Source organism: Vulpes lagopus, chromosome 3 (genome assembly GCF_018345385.1).
Source record: "Vulpes lagopus strain Blue_001 chromosome 3, ASM1834538v1, whole genome shotgun sequence".
NCBI lineage: Eukaryota > Metazoa > Chordata > Mammalia > Carnivora > Canidae > Vulpes > Vulpes lagopus.
In genome coordinates this window covers 16,047,576-16,069,132 of record NC_054826.1, presented here as the reverse complement: position 1 = coordinate 16,069,132, position 21,557 = coordinate 16,047,576, and the positions used below count along the sequence as shown (strand labels likewise).

The following is a 21,557-nucleotide window of genomic DNA, read 5'->3' as shown; positions in this document are numbered from 1 at the left end:
ACAAAATGCCTTATCTTGTGTTTGCCTAGTTTAGCCAGTCCATGTTAATGAAGCTTATTAGACCAACCATTTAGATCTTTGAAGAAAATAATATAGTAACCTGTATTCTCCAAATAAACGTTATTAGAGAATTAGTTTACAAGAAGAAATTTGAATGGGAACAAAATTTATGAAAGGACATTTCTGCCCCAATATTAAGTATTCTGATGTTATGCTAAATGAACTTTATATTTAGGTATGGAAGTTTAGGAATTTTAGTGTTGCTACCAAAACTTAGTAAAATCATGGAAAACTTGAAGTTTTTCACAGATTCAAATCCCGTTTACCATCTCAAAGCAAAGTTTTCTAACAGCTGCTGAGTAATCTTAAGTTTGCTGAGAGTCAGAAGTGCGCACAAAAGCTTCTGACCACCAGACCAGAATTTACAGTTATCATACATAAGGATTTATGTCCTATATTCCTGGGTACATGTTTTATATTGTCCAAACCAAAAATTAGAACATAAAATGAAAATCTAGACAGGGAGTTGACCAGCTACCCTTAAGTTTTATTTATAGCAGGTTAGAAGAATATTTGATGAAATATTTTAATAGACTTATCGTACATTTGAATTCCCATTGCCTTGGCAGTTCTCAGTGCCCCATTAAATACATTTAATTGAGCTCAACTAATGTTTAACAAATATAGTAGTAGACACTCAAATATTTGAATAGATGAATTAATTCTTTAGAGCTTAATTTCTAACTATGTAAAGTGTTCACTCTTGAAATGGGCTGAGAGGTAATTACTGTAACAAAAAAATATACCACAGTAACTAGTCTGTTTGAAAAGTCAGGAGTTTGATACTGAGTATTTTGGTTTGAGATTCCTGTTAGATATCCAGAGAAAGATGTCAGATGCACTGTTGGATACATTTATTTGGAGCCCTAAAGACAGGCGAGGGGTAGCCCTTGGGAGGCCTCTGCATACAGATCTCTTATAGAAAGCCTTGAAGCTAGAGATGTCCAGGGAAAAGAGTAGAGATGGAGAGCATCATGACCCAAATTTACTGAGAGGTAGTACAGTTTAGTTAATTTGTAATTGCATAATAGTAGTTTAATATTAATAGTATGTTCATCCATATTCAGAAATTCTACTCTTAAAATAGCTTTTCAAACCTGTTGTATGTTGATTTGTTGTTGTTAAATGAAGGATTATCTAATTACCTTGGTCACTGCTTTTCTTTAAAAAATATTTTTGATGTTGGTATGATCTATCTAAATATGAAGCTTATGTCTAGGTGTTAAAAAGTGTTATACAGATTATCGGATCTAGTATATTTTTGAGTTAACATATATGTATTAATTTTTAAATAGCCAAATGTTTCCTCCCCTCCTCTTTTGAGGAGCATACATTTCCCTTTAGATTATAGAGTGAGGACAAAACTATTTTAAAACTCTTACCCTGTATCATAAACAAAAGACTGGATATGTAGATACCAAAATATTAACATAAACTGTCCTAGGACAATAAGATTATATATATTTTAAATTTTCTTTATATATGTACCTTCCATGTCTTGTTATTTTTATACATTTTTTAAAAAGATTTTATTTATTCATGAGAGATGCAGAGAGAGAGAGAGGTAGAGACACAGGCAGAGGGAGAAGCAGGCTCCCCGCAGGGAGCCCAACATGGGACTCAATCCTGGGTCTCCAGGACCACACGCTGGGCTGAAGGTGGCACTAAACCAGTGAGCCACCTGGGCTGCCCTTTTTATACATTTTTTTAAAGTTAAATACGTTATTAAGAATGCTATCAAAAAATGGGTTTTACTTCATAATTCAATCTAAAAATATATTTAAGATTGTATTTTGGGCAGGTACTTGAAAAACTGATATTATGTCATCAAGAGGCAGGGTATAAGGGAAGTTGGAGAAGGAAAGAAAATAACATGCTTTTTAATTCTAGCATTCACTTTACTGGACAAATTTCCTAGTTGATTAAATGGATATGCATTGAGGATATGTCTGAACTTCTTTCTCAGCATTTTACTTTTATGGATTATTTAGAAGACATAATTTAAAAGGAGAATATTAATGGTAAGGTGGTAACATTATAAAAATATCACTCCAGTGGACTAGGAAAGATAATTCTTTTTTTTTTTTTTTTTTTTTGGAAAGATAATTCTTGAAGGATATGTCTTCATATATAAAAGTTATCCAATTTCGGGGAGCTAACCCGCCCTTTGTTTGGATTGCATGGGGTAAATTCCAAATAGAGTTCATAAATCTGAACCGAAGAGAGCTGCAAATCCAAGTGGGACAAAGGTCATCTGCCTTCTAAAATATTAGTTTATCTTTGGTCTTCAATGTGTTAAAAATCCATTTAAAAAACCCTCAAGTTAAAAAAAAAAAAAAACCCTCAAGTTGAAAAAAGGAAAAAAAACATTTTGAGATTCTGTTAACTACGTGATTCAGGAAACTTAATGTTGTATTTGGTATTGAAACCAAATTATGATTTTCTGAAATCAGACTTTCTAGTTGAATTTAAACTTCTGGTCCTAAAAATGTGTCTTAAATCCATTATATTTTTATAGGCTTTTTTAAAGAGCTATGTTATAATGTGTAATATATGTCCTATAATGAGACAGAATTTGTTTTATCTTGATATAGCTTGCATTGAAAGGCTCTAGCTACAGTGGACTGCTTGAACGACATCATATTCACACCAAAAATGTAGAGCATATTCTAGATAGTTTACGGTAAGTTAATTGGATTGGATCTTGGATGGGCTTTTGTATTCAGGACTTCCAGTTTTTGTTTTTACTAGCAGAGGATCCTGAGGTTTTTAGTAAAGACTGCCATTATAAAATCGTTTTCCAAAAATTATACTGTTTTTAGTAGAGTTGATACAGTATTTCTAAGGAAATTTTTATTGTACTCTGAAAATTCCACAGATTTTCAGTTACTGGGTGGTCTGAGTAGTGCCTTTTCTATAGAGATATTTCTATATGCCTTAGGTTTCACCTGTATATATAATGTTTTATTAGAATCCTGGACTATTCTTCATTAAATTATTCTTTGAATATCTAAAAATTATAGGAACTTCATTAATTAATGCAGTCAGGAATACGTTTGTATGTAAGGGAATCAGTGAAAACATGCAAAATAGAAAGTATTTTAGTCACTGTTTCAGTGTCTGACAATGAATGTTTGTTGGATTTAAAATAATGACTAGTTTTATAGTTAAAAAGTCTCTTGACATGTTAAACTTATTGGCCATTTTTGTAATAATGAATTTTAGCATCAGAGGAAATAGAGAAAATGAAATAAAATTCTAATCTATCAATATTGTTATTTGTCAGGGGCAAAAACAAGATGTTTTTGAAGTACATAGAGATTTCAGATAGTTATTAACTTCCAGTTTAGTCATATGCTTCCTGACCATAGTAAATTGGCTGTTCTAATTAAATGAAAATGAAGTTAACCTTGCAAAACTAAACATAAATTTGTTTATAAAACAGGTTTATTTTCCATCATTGTAATAACCTGCCTCTCAAAACATCCTTTATGTTATTAGTGGACATTTTATACAAACTTTACTTTTTTATCTCAGGAATGAGGGAATTGAAGTTCGTCTAGTAAAGAGGCGAGAATATGATGAAGAGATTGTTCGATGGGCAGACGCTGTCATAGCTGCAGGAGGTAATAGCTTTACAGAGGTAAAGATGTTGGAATATGGAGAGGCTCTTTACTATGCATTTCCAGATACTCTGTGGTCTAGCTGTAATGAAGCCTTCAGAATCCTACCACAAGATGCATTTTTTTGGACTTTTAGGATAAAATGTAAAATATCTGCTATATATTTCACTTTTTTAGTGAATGGTATTGTGAGGTTCTGTGTCTATTTCTATGTATATTTAAGGTGTGCACTTCAGTTTGATTCAAAGGATGCATTGTAACTGTATTTTGGTTTAGTTATGCCAGTCTTAAAAAAAAATGTTGAAATTGTTTAAGAGTTCAATGAGATTAGATAAATTCCATCCACTCTGGCTCCAATATACTTACAGCTATTTTTCCTGAGCTTTATTATTAAGTAAGTGGACACTGTTGCCAAAGCCTTAAATTAAATTGATAGCATTTATTAGAAAGAAAAGTCTTCACTGGACACTTTGTTGGGTATATTCTCCTTAAAATAATTTCTGAATTTGGACTGATGTTATGATGGAAGGAAAGAGATTTGGCTAATAGAAATAATAGGATTAGAGTAGTGGTTCCCAGCTGGGAGGCTACTACTGGGCATGTAGCAGGTAGAGGCCATGGATACTGCTAACTATCACCCTGTAATACACAGGACTGCCCCCCACATCAAAGAATTAATCTGGCTTAAAATGTCAGTCTTGCCCCTGTTGAGAAATCCGGGATTAGGGATAGTAGTTAGAAAGGAAGTGGAATAGACTGTGGTGGTCAGCAGGATTGAGTGGGAGTGTGATTCTTAAAAGGACTTGTGTTCAAAAGGATGTTAAAAACTAGTTTTGTAGCAAATCTGGTTATGTCTTCTGTCCTTTAGGTGATGGCACGATGCTCCTGGCAGCAAGTAAAGTTTTGGATAGACTTAAACCAGTTATTGGAGTAAACACTGATCCAGAACGGTAAGAAAAAACTTGTTCCTTTTGTTTGGTATGTGTGTGTTACACATACAGTTATGTTTTGCTTTGCATGGTATCTATTTCTGATAAATCTTAAATTTTGGTTGCTCTTTATTTTCCCTACTGTTGTCACTTTGCTGTGCTCCATTGCTACAGGGGGTTTATTATTTAGTGCATGATGTTTGAGTGGAAGTATTATTGCTCCTGGTAATCATGAAGGTTAGAGCCATGTTCCAAAAACATTTTAGAGATGAAATTCAGGCATGTACATTTGTTTCTACCTTTAGTAGAATTTTCTTCTGTATAGTTGTTTTCAAGGACCTAGCTCTTATATAAAGCTCCAGCATGAGACATATATATGCATTTGGCTACCGTTGGTGGTAGAAAACTATGATCTGGATGGACATATCTTCACGTTGAATTTCCCAGGTAGTCTCGGGGTAGTGCCTTTGGTAGAATAGACCTGAGCCTTTGACCTAGTTGGGTATTGGTAACCCCGGTATTGCTGAAGAGGGATGAGTTCATGTCCCATCTTCGGCCCTTCCTTTTGTCTTTTGTCTACATTTCTGGTTATGCCTCTGCTGATTTTCTGGGTCACTTCGTTAACTTAATGAAGAGACCAAACCCAGTCATCATTTCTTTTTTTCTTTCCTCAGCTTCACTGATATTTAGCATCATTCTATACCAGCCACCCACAGCCATGACCATACCTGGACTTCATGATCATCTAGAATTGCCCCATATCTCAAATCTTAATTCCACTCCACAGCCTCCTACCTTTAACAACAGTCTTATTCCCTTGATCCGGTTAAATCTGCCCTTTGTTTTGCAGTGAGTTGAACCCCTCTATTGTCTTCACTTAATTTTCCCTTACTTCATTCACTTTCTTGACAAATTTCTTATATACACACACACACACACACACACACACACACACACACAAATATATGTATACACACACACACACACACACACATATATATATATATAAATTTTGAGGGGGTCGGGGGGGGAGAATGTGTGTGGGTGGGGAAGGAGTGGGAGAGAGGGAGAGAGAATCTTAAGCAGGCTCCATGCCCAGTGTGAGCCCCTCACAGGGCTTGATCACATGACCTTGAGATTATGACCATAACTGAAATCAAGAATCCCATGCTTAACTGCCTGAGCCACCCAGGCACCCCTCCCAACAAACTTCTTAAACATTTTGTACCACTGTCTTTCTGCCCCATCCTACATCAGTCTGTCATCCTCTTTATTCCTTCATCAGCAGTTGGGGCCATCTGGGGAAAAAATAGAAACTTAAGCTTGGTGGTATAATTTGGGCCCAAATTTACATCCAGTTTGTCATTTCTAGCACTTAGATTAGAACCAGACCTTCAGAATTGTTCAAAAAACTTTGTGTGGCCCAGGTTGTATCTCTACTTCCTTACTTCAGTTATTGTTTTGCCATCTTTGCCATCTTTTTGAATTGCCTCCAACCATTTCATTAATTTTCCTTTTGCCCTACCAGTGACGTCCTGGTTATGAACTTGACATTTAGTCCTTGTCTTACTTGATTTCTGGGAGATTTTTGGTGCTAACTGATCCTGTGTTGCATCTGTACTTCCTTGGAATTTATGGGCCCCTCCCCCATTTCTTCCTATCCTGATGGCTGCTACTTTGTCTCTTTTGAAGGAGGTTATATTTTATTCAGTGCTTTAAAGGTGTTTTCACATCCTCTGGGCCATCTGTCTCTCTCTCACTTTTTATACTGTTTCCAGAATGACTGTTTAATATCTGTAGTTGAACTTAAATCCTGGTGACTCCAAAATATTTATATCCAACATTGATCTTGCCTCCAATCTTATCTTTATTAATATTCTCTTCTCACTGCAACCAGAGTGATCATTTTATGAAAGTTTGATAATATTATGTGACTCCTCTGTTCAAAATCTTATGGTGGCTTCCCATCTAACCTAGAATGAAATCTAATTCTTTACAGTGACTAGGATGACCAACTCATCATGATTTGCCAAGGACTTTCCTAGTTTTACCACTGATAGTTCCATGTCCTGGGAAAGTTTGTCAGTCCCAGCCAAACTGGGACAGTTGGTCACCTTAACAGTGACATATAAGACACTACATTTTCTGGTCTCAGACTATTCTGTGTCCATTTCTCCTGTTATTTTTCTTTTTCTTCATGCTATCTAGCCATACTGTCTTCTACTTGAATTTATTATCCAGTAACATTAAAAATGTAACATGTCTGGCTGACTCAGTCTTCAAGCATGGGACCCTTAATTCTCAGGGTCATGAGTTTAAGTCCTACCTTGGGCATGGAGCCTACTTAAAAAAAAAAAAAAAAAGTAACCTGTCTACAAATGAACCTGTCTCCTATCCCCTCCCCTACCATACTTAATAGAATCATAACCTTGCTGAAGCTGTTCCCGCCCACCCCTCACCCCCTTTATCACATTGGTTTATGGCCCTAGTTCTAAGTTCTTGGGATCTTACCTTTGAGTCCATGTCTTGACATCCTCACTGCTACTGAACATAGGCCTTTATAATTTGTTGTTTAAATTATTGCAATAGCTTTCAGACTTTCTCATTCTAACCCATCCATTACACTTTATGTTCTTTCCGAAGTACAAATTTAATTGTATTCATTCCTAAATTAAAATCTTTTAGGGTTTTTCCCATGACCTTCAGAATACATTGCAAATTTCTTAGTATAATAGTATGATCTTTCACCATCTGTTGCTTATTTGCTTTTTTAGCTTCATCAATCCTCATTTACTCATAGGCATTATACTTTCAGTTAAAAAAATTACTTAAGTCTATCTAGGAACAGCCTAAGGCTTTTTTTTTTTAATTGCATTTTTTTAAAAATTGCATTTCTTCCCCTCCCAGTTTTGTTGTGATATAACTGACTTGTAGACTACATAAATTTAAGGTGTACTGCATAATAACTTACACATAATGTGAAATGATTACCACAGTTAACATTATCTCATATAGATATGCAAAAAAAAAAAGTATCTTTTTTTTTTTGTGACAAGAACTCTTGGGGTCTACTCTCAATGACTTTCAAATATACATCAGTGTTAACTATAGTCATTATGTTGTATGTTACATCCCTAGTACTTATTTATCTTATCATTGGAAATGTGTACCTTTCACCGCCTTCATCCAATTCCTCCACTACCCACTCTGGCTGTCCTTAGTGCAATTATCAGGTATGACCATCTGCTGACACTCTAGATGGAGGCTTTTCCTCTGGCGAGATTTGTTGATACTTAAGACAGTAGGATTTGAAAGAATAAATGAAAGAGTTCTCCAGAAGGTGCATATTCTTTTCATGACTTGATACCTGTTTTTGCCTGGAGTGCCCTTGTACCACTTAGTCAGTGGTATAGTTGTATATTGTTCATTGACCATTGAACAATATTGGTGCCTCTCCTGGACTCTGACTAGAATTTCCCTGTAGAGAGCATATTGTTTTTTGCTTGGTTTTTGTCTTTTCCATTAGACTATAAATTTCTTGAGTATAGGATTGCATTTTAATTCCTCCACTATTACTGTATTATACATAGTCCATAAATAATCAACCTTTGAAATGTATAGCTGAGTAAATATTTCTTGAGCATAAGTAATTGAGATCATTGGTTCAGTAATTATTTTTTGATTGCCTTCAGTGTGACGCCTGTGTATTTTAGAACTTCTTAATGGCATATTTTTATATCATTAAGAGATTCTTAACTTTAGTTGTCACATTTTAACAGTTTGTTGAAATATATTTTCCTTTAAAAAGCTGGCTTAATACTCATAGGCTTATGGGAATTTTGAAACTGATAAGCAGATAGTATTGCTTCTCTAATTTCTACCTAGAATAACAGGCTTTAGAATTCCTTTGGTTTCTTTCTTGTCTCCAGGACAGAAATGTATTAAGCCTCCTAGCTTGTTTGGTAATTCAGGTTACCTGACTTCTTTTTTTTTTTTTTAAGCATAGTGGTAACTCACAGTCCTTAAATAAACTCAGAAGTTAATGTTCAACTTAAATTTCCTCTCGTTTCTATTAGTTATCAAATGCTGCATAACAGATCAGACCGGAACTTAGAGGCCTTAAACAGTAATAGTCATCTATTCTCATGGTTTCTATAAATCTGGAATTCAGGAGCTTAGCTGGGTAATTTGGCTTGAGATCTCTCATGAGGTTCTTGTTAGATGCCAGCTGGGGATGCAGGCACCTGAAGGCTTGAGTTGGGTTGGAAGATACCCTTCTTAGATAGTTCATTCACATGGAGTCATCTAAACTTTGGTCTTATCTGTATTCTGCATTCAGTTTACTGAGCCCAGTAAATAATTATGACATTTAATGCTTGCTAATTAAAATAGGATAGAAGGCATGTGGTAACTAGCCTCCAGGGTAGCTGCCTAGCATTCACACCTTTATTTGGTTCTCTCAGTGCTTCTGTATTCAATCAGAGCTGGCCTGTGTGACCAGTGGAATGTATGACAGTCTGTAGATTCCAAGGCCAGGTCATAAATGGTATTACAGCTTCTGTATTAGTCTCTTGGATCGCTCATTCTGGGGTAAGTCAGTCAGCATGATGTGAGGATGCTCTGTGGAGAGGCTCACATAGGGAGAATTGAGCCCTCTTGCCGGTAGCTCGGACCAGTTTGCCAGCCATGTGAGTGAGCCACATTGCAAGTGAATCTCCAGGCTAAGTCAAGCCCACAGGTGCTGACAGCCTATCTGATATCTGACTATAACCTCATAATCAATTGTTGTCTCTTGGATGTTTCAGACCCGCAGTTGATCCTAGCAGGTATCATTCAACAAATGACTGTTGATACCTTCTATATACTTAGCACTGTGTAAAAGTATTGCAGTGAATATAAAAATGTAAAAAACTAGGGCCTAAGTTTCTTTATCTAAGAGGATCAGCACTGAGATTAAGAAATTGATCCGTCACAACTTTGTAAAAACCTTTTTCTCTGCTCTTCATACCTGTAAGTTAACGTACAGTTATTAAAAGTTTGTTTTGCCAAGCCTCCTTTCAACCTTTCCTTCAAGATCAAAGCATCATGTAAATGATGATGATTGAACTTTCTGGACACCTTTCCTCATCTCATGTTAGGTGCCACGTTCTCTCCTCTTCCTATAGCAGCTATAGGCCATTTTAACACTTTGTTTCGTTGTCTTTTATGTCAAGCTCTTCACATTTATTTATTTATTTATTTATTTATTTATTTATTTATAAATATTTTATTTATTTGAGAGGGAGAGAACAGAAGTAGAGGGAGAACTAGACTTCTGAGCAGAGAGCCCAATGTGGGGCTCAATCCCAGGACCCTGAGATGAGTGACCTAAGCCAAAGGTAGATGCCTAACTGACTGAGGCACCCAAACACCCCCATCCTTACGTTTTTTAGAATAAATGAAGGATTGGATTGGATTAGCTTTGTGATTTCTCTTTATGATGCGGAATATCTTAAATGATATTTAAAAGCGATTTATGGTTCACTTTCATATATAGTTTGATTCCTTAGAATAATCTTTTGAGATTCATGGTTTTGTCATCCTTTTCGAGATGAGAAAGTTGATGCTAAAGTAACTTGCCCAAAGTTTATAGTTAAATAATTTAAAGGTGGGAGGCAAACACAACTATACCATTAACTAATTTTGTAGGGTAATCAGTCAGTGGCAAATTGTTGTTATTTTTAGTTTCACTGTGATGTGGAAACATAAATAGTATTGTGTATTATGGCATTGAAGCTAGATGTAAAACTACTATTTCTATTTGATCTTTTTGTCTCATTGAAAGTACAGAAAATTTTGTGGCAAAAAAAAATCAAGTATAGAATAGAAATTTACAAAATTTCATATCTAGTTTTTGTAGTTTAGTAATACCTTTTGAATTAAGTTTTTGATTTTTTTCTTTTTTTCTTTTTCTTCCCTTTACATCACTACAAATCTCTTAAAGATCTGAGGGTCATTTATGTCTTCCTGTTCGATATACACATTCCTTCCCAGAAGCCTTACAGAAGTTCTATCGTGGTGAGTTCAGGTAGGAATTTCTTACATTTGTTTTATAAGTATTTTAAAATGTGCCATTAGAAATGCTATTGAACAGAACAAGTTAGATAATATTTGGCTTAGTCATTGGCCTAACATAGTTACGTATTACTCTTTGTGGTTACTGTTATTAGCTGAGTCACAAACACCTCTACCTTTTTTCTAGTTCAACTGGAACTGCGTAGAGAAACCCTGATAAATGCCACTTGGCCTGTAATCCAACTGCAAGAAGAGGGGTTTCTCCATCAGTGAGATAGAGGCCGTGTTTCTATTTTCTTAACGTTATTTACATGTTCTTAGCAGTTTGGTAGAGGTAATTAAAACTATTGGCTAAGAATAAGTGTTCATATTCTTTGACATTTTATATTTGTATCCTCTTCTTCCATCCAGAAGGCTGAGGGTTGGATTTACTCCACCATACTGAGGTTCCTGGTATCTTTATTTTACATATTAAGTGTTTCTTAAGCAGGGGAGTGTTTTTTCATATTTCCTTCACTTAATTTGTTCAGTGATCAGGCTGTCTTGAAAAGAAGGGTGGAGGGAGTCGCTGAGATGGAGATTGTGATTATACTAGAGAGAGCCAAGTTGAACTACTTTATATTTCCTGACTTAGACTAGATTCTTATAGTTTGAGAAAGTTTTTTGTCTGTTTTTTTGTGAAATTAAATCTTCTTGACTTCATTAGTAATGATTCTAGTTTCTAGTCATTTCAGTTTGGCACCTTTATAAATGACCAGTTATTAGCTATCAAGTGGGAGTATATTTTTATATACTAATCTAGCAGAATCTGTCCCACTGGCTTTTTGCTACATCAGTTTTTGGTTTTGGAATCAATTATACTTGATTTTTTTCCTTCTATCAAAAATGTCGTTTAATTTTTAGGTGTAATCTCAAATGCTATGAAATTTATCATTGATTTCTTTATACTGTAAAAAAAAAAATCATCCTTATAGAACTCTAGGGGAGGGAGTTATGTCTAATCACCCTAACACAATATTAATCTCAGAGTCCTTTTTTTTTTTTTTGCCTATGTTACAATTTTATATGAGTGAAATACAACTATATCTAACTCAGTATCTTAGATTTAATGGATACTTGATAAAGAATTTGACTTTAATTCATTATGTGGGAGATTTTGTACAAATACATAAGATATTTCTATTATATTTGAAAAGAGAACTAAATCTCTAAATTTCTCTTTGAGGAGGAGCCTGTGGGTTTTAGGTGTTTCTGGTGTAATTTGTTTATGGAATAACTAGTTTTTTAATATGAATTTTTTAATTTGGTGAAATTATAATGCCTAATCCTAAGTTTACTTTATCTTAACATAATTTTCCTTCACTTTCTAAGGTGGTTATGGAGGCAGCGAATCAGGTTGTACCTTGAAGGGACTGGTATAAACCCTGTTCCTGTGGACCTTCATGAACAGCAGCTAAGTTTGAATCAACATAGTAGAGCTTTCAACATTGAAAGAGTTCATGATGAAAGTAGGTAGATGGGAATTAGATGTGTTTGGGCAATATTTAGCTTTTCATTCCTTTGATTTCTAATTTCTAGAAGTAATAATTTATAATTCACTTATTTGGGCATTTTAGTACTACTGACCACACTTAAGAAAATACAGTGAACTCCTTCAGATATAAAATGTATTATGACTAGATACTGAAATAAAAAACATATTTCCAGGAGAAATGTTTTTCTAGGGTGAGTTTAAAAATCTGTTGATTATGAAAGGATTATAAAATGTCTAAGAGAATAGTTGATATTTAAGGAAATATTTTTTTTTTAAGATTTTATTTATTCATGAGAAACACAGAGAGAGAGAGAGGCAGAGACAGAGGCAGAGGGAGAAGCAGGAATAACCCCAGGACCATGATCTTGAGCCAGAGGCAGACAGATGCTCAACCGCTGAGCCATCCAGGTGTCCCTTAAGGGAATCTTAAGGAAAGATTCTTAGCTTTAATCTTTGAAATGTCAAAAAGGAGAAAACAAGCAGTAGAAATAAATGATCTAATCTGTAGAAGATTTCCTAATAATTACACTTGTATTCATATTTAAATATATATATCATAGTTACAGTTGTTGATCAAAACTTTTTTGTTGGAAAGTTTTGCATCCCAGCCTTAAGATTTGTGTTTCAGACATCTCTGTAAGCTCCTAAGGGAATATTAGTATAAGGTGATATGCAGCTTTTTTTTTTTAAGTGTTAAGATGAATTTTCAGTCTTCAGTTAATTTGTGGTTTGTAATTTAGCCATATTTTCCCACTTTTTCCAGTAATTGTAGCTTTCATGATACAAGAAGACCCTGAGACATACTAACTATCTATGGACTATATAAAAAGATACTTATTTTTTTTTGTTCCTCCTGTGTTTCCTTTCTTGGCTAAACTTACCAGGAAAAGCTACCTTTACATATCTGCTTTGTCTGTCTTGCATGGTACCTGATGTTTATGTTCATTATTTTCAGACTTTTTCATGCTTTATATATTAGGCTGTTCTTACAGTATGTATTCATGTCATGTTTTAAAGATGCTCGTTCTCCCCATCCCGCCTCCCCAAATCATATGCATATGGATTCCTATTACTGTTTATAAAAGACTGCAGTAAGATTTTAAACTTTTAGTTAGAAATCTTATTTTATTCCTCACCAGAAGAAGGTATTGTGATCTCCAGAGATGTTTAAGATTTGGCCCTGAAATTTACCAGTGGCTTTATAAGAAAGCTGTAGATATGTTCTGTCTCCCTTTCTGATATTACAGAACATGAAGACTCCTAACTCTGGGAAACGAACTAGGGGTGGAGGAAGGGGAAGGAGGGTAGGAGGTGGGGGTGGCCGGCACTGAGGGGGGCACTTGACAGGATGAGCACTGGGTGTTATTCTGTATGTTGGCAAATTGAACACCAATAAAAAAATAAATATATTATTAATAATAATAAAAAGAAAGCTGTAGATAAAAAAAAGAAAGCTGTTCATTGCTCAGATTCCTGTCTCAGATTTGCTGTTTACTTAGTTTTACAAACTAAGTTAATGTATATAGAAACAAAATCACAGAGTTATTAACTAAGTAACATCCAGTAATCACTCACATCTGATTAACGGTATTTCTAGAAAAAGAAAACATTCAAAATAAAAATAATACAAGAAAATTTCTCAAAACTTTGACACCATTCTTTGAATTGAAAGGACTCACAAGTACTTTAGCATAACTAATGGTAAAAGATTTCACACCAAGGTATGTCAGAATGCTAGGGATAAAGTAAAGCTGTAGGCTTCCAGAGAGGAAGTGTTGGTGATTGTGGTCATTATTTTATATATAAACAATCTGGAATCAGAATAATTTTTGATTTCTCAATAGTAACACTGGAAATTGCTATGCTTATTATAATAACTATTTTGTTAGTAATAATTATATGGTATTTACTTTGTCTAGGCACTGTTTTAGAGTGCATTTTTGTGCGAGTGTTTTTTGTTTTTTTGATAGCTTTATTTTGTGAGAAAAAGTTGAGGAAGATTTCAAGGTATATCTCATTTTTTCTATTTAAATTCTCATCAAATTGGTAGGAAACATTTCTTAGGAACCTGCCATTTGGAATTTTGGAATAGAGGAATGGGTTTGAGATTAATAAATATGCCACCATGTTTGATCCCTGATTTAGGTTTCTAATTTAGAACAAAAGATTAGAGAGAAAAAAAATTCTAGTTTTGTTTTTGTTTTTTTTTTTTTTTAAACTTTCCAACTTAAAAAAAAGAATCCTTTACTGGATTGTATTTGTGTACAAGTTAATGAAGAATACATTTTTACTACCTATATACTTCCAGGTGAAGGAAGGTAGGGTTGGTTTATTGACTACTATTTTTAAATTTTTTCATCATATAAACTAGCAACTTTCTTATTTGAAAAGTTGATTGTATTAATTTGGATAAGTGAATTGATTTGATAAACAATCCCAGAATCTCAATGACTTAACAGAATGGTTTGTTTCTAGCTTCTTTCACTGCCTGAGGGCTGTTGAAAAACTTCCAAACAGTGCCCGCCACCATCTTCTAAGGCCTCTGAGTACGCCACCATCTTCTAAGGCCTCTGAGTAATGTTTTGGATCCTCTGTAGAGAAAACAGCATGGAGGATCTTAAGGGAGGTTTTAGGAGCCATGTTTGAAGCACTAATTTTCCTCATATTCCATTGGCCATTACTAGTCTCATGGGGTGTACCCAATGCAAGTAGACGTAGAAACATAGTCTAGCAGTATTGCTGTGTAAGAGATGTGTAATCTCTTATACAGCAATGGTCCCTGTCCTTAGTATAACAATTCTATATTTAAAAGTACAAATTATAATTAATTTTGTAATCCATTCTTTTGGAGAGAAAATTGTTAATTGTCCTTTTCATGTCCAATTGAAGTAGTTGCAAATGAACAATTTCATTAGTTAGATCATGTTTGGTAGTCAATTAGCATGAAAGTAAATATAAGCAGAATTAAGATGATTGTTGAGGTTTGAAGCAGTCTTTATTCTCTTGTTTGACAAAGAGTTTCAGGTGAAATTCAATAAGCACACATTTAAAAGTGCAATATGGAGAGGAAAATTAGGATAGAGAGATTTGGAAATAGAGGCAAAAAGTCAAGACCTTATAAAAGATATGGTACAGTTTGGTGAGAAATCAGATCTGTTAGTAATATTTAGTGAGTACCTACTGTTTGGCATTTGCAGGAAATCTGTGGGGAGATATAAAACAAATTCCATTAGGAATTACCTTATGTAAAGAAAAATAATTTAAACAAAAATTTTTGACATGTATGAGAATGATATACTTAGTACCAAATTAATATAGTTTCAAAAGTTAGCTTTTGTGGTCTTTAGTGCAAATTTAATTAATACATCAAATTTTTTAATATACCCTTTTGTATCAAGTTTTTACAGCTATGAGATTGAGCTGATAATGCTAGTCCATTATACAATTTAGTCAACAAGCTTTCATATGGTCTTTGGCATTATAATGACAACTTGTTATGTTTGAAAGCATAGTTGGGTCTCCTGTAGATGGTTAAATCCAAAAGAAATTAGATATATGTAATTAGTGTCCAATAAACATATAAACAGGAATGTTAACAATCATGCTAGCAAGTCAAGAGAATGTTAGATCAGTGGCCATGTTGGTAACAGTGGTGGAAAGTTTCATTAGTGTAGTAAGTGTCTAATGTGTATTAGATATCTATTGCTAAATAACAAATTACCCTCAAATTTAGTATCTTAAAACACAAATATTTAGATTTCACAGAGATTGTGAAGATCAAGGATCCAGGAACAGCTCAGCTTGATAGTTCTGTTTTAGGGTCTCTCAAGAGGAGATTGTCAAGCTGTCAGCCAGGACAGCAGTATCTGAAGACCTGACTGAGACTGGAAGGTTACTTCCCAGTTCATCACATGGCCATTAATGGGAGGCTTCAGTTCCTCACTATGGTGGCCTCTTTGTTGGACTGCTCATGAAATCCACCCCCTCCCCTGCCCCTGAGCACATGATCTGCAATGAATCTGCTATTGGTGACATTGAGAAGATGGGCTTGGCCTTTCCAGTTGGAGACAGATAAAAGATAAAAGTAAAAGAAACAATTTGAAGGTGACAATTGCAGATTTGATCCCAAAAGCAGTGGGAATCCTTTGGAGGGTTTTGTGTGATGGAATTAGGTTTAAATATTGTCAAGGAAGATTACCTTAACTGCATACTTACTTATGGAGTAAAAAAGACAAGGTGGATGTTTTTTTAGGAGTCCTGAAAGGTGATGTGGCAGTGTCCTTCCAGTGCTACTATTGCTAGAAACACTTTTGAGGTTTTCTATTTGGAAAAAAAAAAAAAAAATCAGTTTGGCTTCCAACATGAACCATGCATGTAATTGTTGCTTAAATCCAAAGTGGCTCTCCTCTGGAAGTACTTGACTATTTCTTCCTCTGAAGCTTTCAGAGAAAAATTAAGCATGACAACAAGATTCCTATAAGATGGATAAAAATACGTCATCATTCTTGAAAAATTGTTTCAAGAATAATTAAGGTTTATTTTGGAGAGAGAAATGTTTCATTACAGATATGTTAGGTGATTTTGAGGTTCATTATGAATACTTTATGCGATTTAACTTACGTTAATATTAAATTATGGATTCTGTTGAAACAGAAGTATGAATATTTTAATATTTTATAAAATTTAAATCCTAACATTTCTAAAATTTAAACATTTTGTCTTGAACATTTATTTATTCTTTTTATTACGTATAGGGCCAGAGGCTTCAGGACCCCAGCTTTTGCCAGTGAGGGCACTAAATGAAGTCTTCATTGGGGAGAGTCTATCATCCAGGTACTTTTAAACTGTTATCTTCAGTTTGGAATTTAATGTTTTAGTATTTTTTAAAATATTTATTTGATTTCTACAACCTAAGAATTGGGAATAATTAATACACTATAAGTGATAGAAATGAATTATTTAATGAAATATTCCAAAACCTTCTCATGGATTTATAATACATGTTAAGAGGAAAGAAGGGTCTATGAGCAAAAGTTTGTGAAACTCTAGTTTAAACCAAGTTACCCAGGTTCCATTACTACAGAGCCTTTAATCTATCATAAAGGTGCTTCATAAACGTTTAAGAGAATGATATACTAGGCATACATTTGCAGTTGTTATAAAAATTTTATAGATAGTTCATATTAAAACTTCCTAATTATCTTAATAGTTTCCCTTAAGGCTGATTTGTTTGCTTATTTTTATCCAGCATCCAGTTAAGGGATTATGCATTGCATTTGGCAGTTTTGGCCCTTTAGAATTAAGAATAGTTCCTTAGTTCCACTGTTGTTTCATCATTCCTAATATTAATATTTTTGAATAGTCTAAACCAGTTGGTTTGCACAATATCCCTTGTTTTAGATTTGTATGATTTTTTTCTCTGCATGATAAGATTCAGACTAAATACGTTTGGCAGGAATACTATTTGGTGGTAATTGTATCCCTATCCCTAATGCAACATTATAAGCCAAGTGTATTGACAGTTTAAGATTTGTATTCATTATTAGAAAAAATTAAGGTTAATAAAGCTATTCATTAGGAGTATAAAAGTATACTATTGTTTTATTACTGATGAAATTTGTTTTGTAGGTGTTGAATAGAACTTAGGCTCAAATTGTCAGCAGAATGTTTTTTCAGAACTTTGTGTATATTAGTTACCTCTAATAAAATGACTGCCATAATGTGAAGTTAATTTAACTCTTGGCTGTCATTTAGAACTTGCCTTCTCATTTTTGTAGATGTAAGTAATTTAGGGGTGGAAAATTACAGATGAGTCTCTGTCTCACTTTGCTGCTACCAGAACTGTGTGACACTCAGAAGGTCATGTGGTTGACTTCTCTAATTTACTGAGAATTCCATGTATTCTGAAATTCTGTCTGTTGACCTGTCTTTTCATAAGTATGACGAGAAATACTTGTCTTAATTAAAGAAGATATCCATGTTTTAGCCAATGACTAACTCAGGTAGTACTGAAAAGAACAAAGCCTGATTCAGTAGAATGCTTTGAACAATGTTTTTCAGCTGTAATAATTTTGATTAATGTAATTTAAATTTATTCAGTAAAACATATTGTGTACATGTACATGTAATACATAAGTCACTAGGGATGTAAAGATAAATCAGATAAAGGTAGTAAGTAACATCCTATTTTTTTAGAAGATGGTAAAATATACAATTTAAAAGTATTTAAAAGTAAAATTCTTTGAATCAAATAAAAATATACTCTTTAAAGAATGTAAAATGTGGGATGCCTGGGAGGTTCAGTGGTTGAACGTCTGTCTGCGTTTGCCTCAGGCGTGATCTGGGGATTGAGTCCTGCGTTGGGCTTCCTGTGAGGAGTCTGCTTCTCTCTCTCTGTCTCATGAATAAATAAAAATCTCTTAAAAAAATGTAAAAAAAAAAAAAGTATATAAAGTGTAAATACTTATTTTAACATAGTAATAAGAGCCTTTGTTATACATAAGTTTTTTTATTTTGCTCTATATCAAGTTTGAAGCAATGTGGAAATAAATAATGGATACTTTGTAACAGAAGGCAGGAGATGTAATTCTAATTAGTGATGTAATCTAATCATGATTACTAAAAACATAGGCAGAGAGCAACAACTAAATGAAATTGGACAAAGTCTGCTTTAAACAGATGACAAATGCCATTTGCAACAACATGGAGGGACCTAGAAGATATTACACTAAGTGAAATAAATCAGAGAAAGACAATTACCTTGTGATTTCACTCAAATGTGGATTTTAAGAAACCAGTAGAAAAAAGAAACAAAAAAACAGTCTTGAATGTAGAGAACAAACTGGGGGTTGGTGGGGGGAATGGATGAAATAGGGGATTAAGAGTATATCTTGATAAGCGCTGAGAAATGTATACAATTATTGAGTCACTGTATTGTATGCCTGAAATTAATATAACATTGTATGTTAATTATACTTGAATAAAAAAATAATAGATGACAAAGGTAAAAATGTTTGAGTTTATGCTTATTCTAGAGTAGCCATTTAATGGTTTATGTTATGGTTTGTGTATTTTAAAGGTTGCAACTTTTAAGAGCTTCCTACTAGTGTTGTTTTATAATTTGTACTTACTAAAAATCAGGTAACTTATAAAATGAAAGGATAACTGGGATTGATTGACAGACTTTTGGGAATTCGGTGAAATCCACTAGATTTTTAGCTTGAATATTTTTATTGTCTGAGGCAGGAGTGATTTGGTTGGTTTATCTCTTTAATAATGTCTGCTGCTGCTGCTTTTTGTGTTCTTTGACCCCATATCCTTACTAAGATAAGGACAGCAGTTGGTTCGCTTCCGATGCTATTGAAAAAGTTTTCACTATAGGAGGTACTAGAATTTATTTTAAAAGAATCTATGACATAGACCCTTAAGGCAGAAAGGAATTGAACACTTATTGGATCCCTGCTATGTGCCAGGCTTTGTGTATATTGCGTATATTACCACATCAGACACTCATTGCAACCCTGTGAGAAAGGTAGTTGTGTTTATCAGTGAAAAAGTTGATATTTGGAGAGTTCACTTAACTTGCCCATGGTCCTGTCGTTAGTTAGCATCGGAACTGTCATGTATACCCAGTATTTCTATATTGAGGCTTCACTATGCCCTGAAAAACTTAAGTGCTTTGCTTGGAAAATATGAAGTGCAGCAATATTATTCCTGCCTCATTTATAATGTTCTTAGATTTAAGAACATTTTAAAAGCCCAATTTTTTTTTTCTTTTCTATTCTAACCTAGAATGTCTTATTCTTGGGCTGTAGCAGTGGACAATTTAAGAAGAAGTATACCCACTCTAAAGGGACTGTGAGTTTTATTGCTGCCTTAAAAAAATAATTTCCCTGAAACAAAAATTCTGAGTTGACTAATCTTGATAAACCTGCATGTGAGAATGACACTAAATTTGCTCATCATTTTGGGCTCAACACCTCTCACCTGCCTATACTTTTCTTCCTCTCCACCTGTTTCTCTTCTATCCCCACTTACCTCTAATCTCTTGTTTCCATGTGATTCTAGCATAATAGCAGCCATTCCTATAGAGTTGACTGGATTGTCTGAATGCAATAGGCTCCTAATATGCCTAAAATTCCTAATTTTCTAGGAAGACATAACAAAGCTATGAAATAGGTTAAATGTGAATACAAGGCCTGCTATCTTTTATGAAGAATGGTAACTTCAAAGAAAACATGTAAAGGAATATTATGCCATGTAGAACCTTTATAGATTGAATTTGGCAGGATAAACTGAAAGGGCTAAAATAAGAGATAAATTATCCATTGAGTGTTACAGTGTTTGTAAACATGTCTAATAAATTATTACTACTGCAAAAGCTATATTAAGAGTTTAACTTTTTTTATTTGCTGGACAAAAACAACCTAGTGTTGATCAATGACACCATTATTTTAAGATACAGTTTTACAAAACAGGCTTTTACATGTTTCAAAAGTTTTTTGAATAATTGCAAATTTATATGTTCACAGAAAGAATAGTGTCATTTTTGCTGGTGTCAGAAAACCCATTTGATTTCATTTTTATGAACTACTCTAAGAAGTAGAAATCTTTACAGAAATTATAATTCTAGTTTTATTCCTAGTTTTGTCCACTGATGCAGTCCTGGTTGAGAATTTTCTTTAGAACTTTTTCTCTCAGCTAACCATCAATTCAAAAGGCACATTAGGATGTAACTTAAAAAACACAAATTGAGCAGAAACTGTTGGCAACTTGAAGGGTTAGATGCAGACTGGATGTATCAAGGACTAGCTACCAAGAATGAAACTCACCTCAGAATAGTATTTTTTTTTTTGAATTCTGAAATAAGGCTCTGTATATGTTAGATTCCATAAAAACAGTAATAGCTATGGTAGGTAAAAATTTACAAGCAGCCCCTGTTTGAAATGTTAAAATACCGATAGAAAGGAGCATGTATGATCAGAGAGGGATGGAGATACGCAGATTTTTTTTTAACTTTTTCATTTAATCAGTAGTGGTATTAGCATCATGGTGTACGCACCTACTAAGTCAGGTATGTCTAAGTCAAGCTGGCCCACTTAGGTTTCATTAGTTCTGAAGAAATGATGTTTGTCTTATTTACTGTGAGCCATAAATTTGGCAAATCCAGTTTTATATTTTCAATTCATAGGGCTTCGTACTATGAGATTTCAGTTGATGATGGTCCATGGGAAAAACAGAAGAGTTCAGGGCTCAATTTGTGTACTGGAACAGGATCAAAGGCCTGGTGAGTAACTTGGGATGTTGCTTATTGACTTTTGTGAAATATTTTAAGTAATGTAATTTACCCAAGGCTGC

The 21,557-nt window shown here is 34.0% G+C and overlaps 1 protein-coding gene across 3 annotated transcripts in view; it reads left to right on the top strand.

Annotated features, from left to right (window-relative positions):
* NADK2 (NAD kinase 2, mitochondrial) overlaps positions 1-21,557 on the top strand; it is a 44,149-nt gene that overhangs the window by 10,990 nt on the left and 11,602 nt on the right. For 2 of the 3 annotated variants that reach the window (XM_041748319.1, XM_041748317.1), the window contains 8 exons: positions 2,655-2,743; positions 3,598-3,686; positions 4,552-4,633; positions 10,596-10,679; positions 12,038-12,174; positions 16,955-17,033; positions 19,992-20,057; positions 21,391-21,486. In XM_041748319.1, coding sequence (XP_041604253.1) covers positions 4,563-4,633; positions 10,596-10,679; positions 12,038-12,174; positions 16,955-17,033; positions 19,992-20,057; positions 21,391-21,486 — 533 coding nt within the window. In that variant the 5' untranslated portion in view covers positions 2,655-2,743; positions 3,598-3,686; positions 4,552-4,562. The remainder of the gene's footprint in view (positions 1-2,654; positions 2,744-3,597; positions 3,687-4,551; positions 4,634-10,595; positions 10,680-12,037; positions 12,175-16,954; positions 17,034-19,991; positions 20,058-21,390; positions 21,487-21,557) is intronic. The other variant, XM_041748318.1, reaches the window with a different exon arrangement.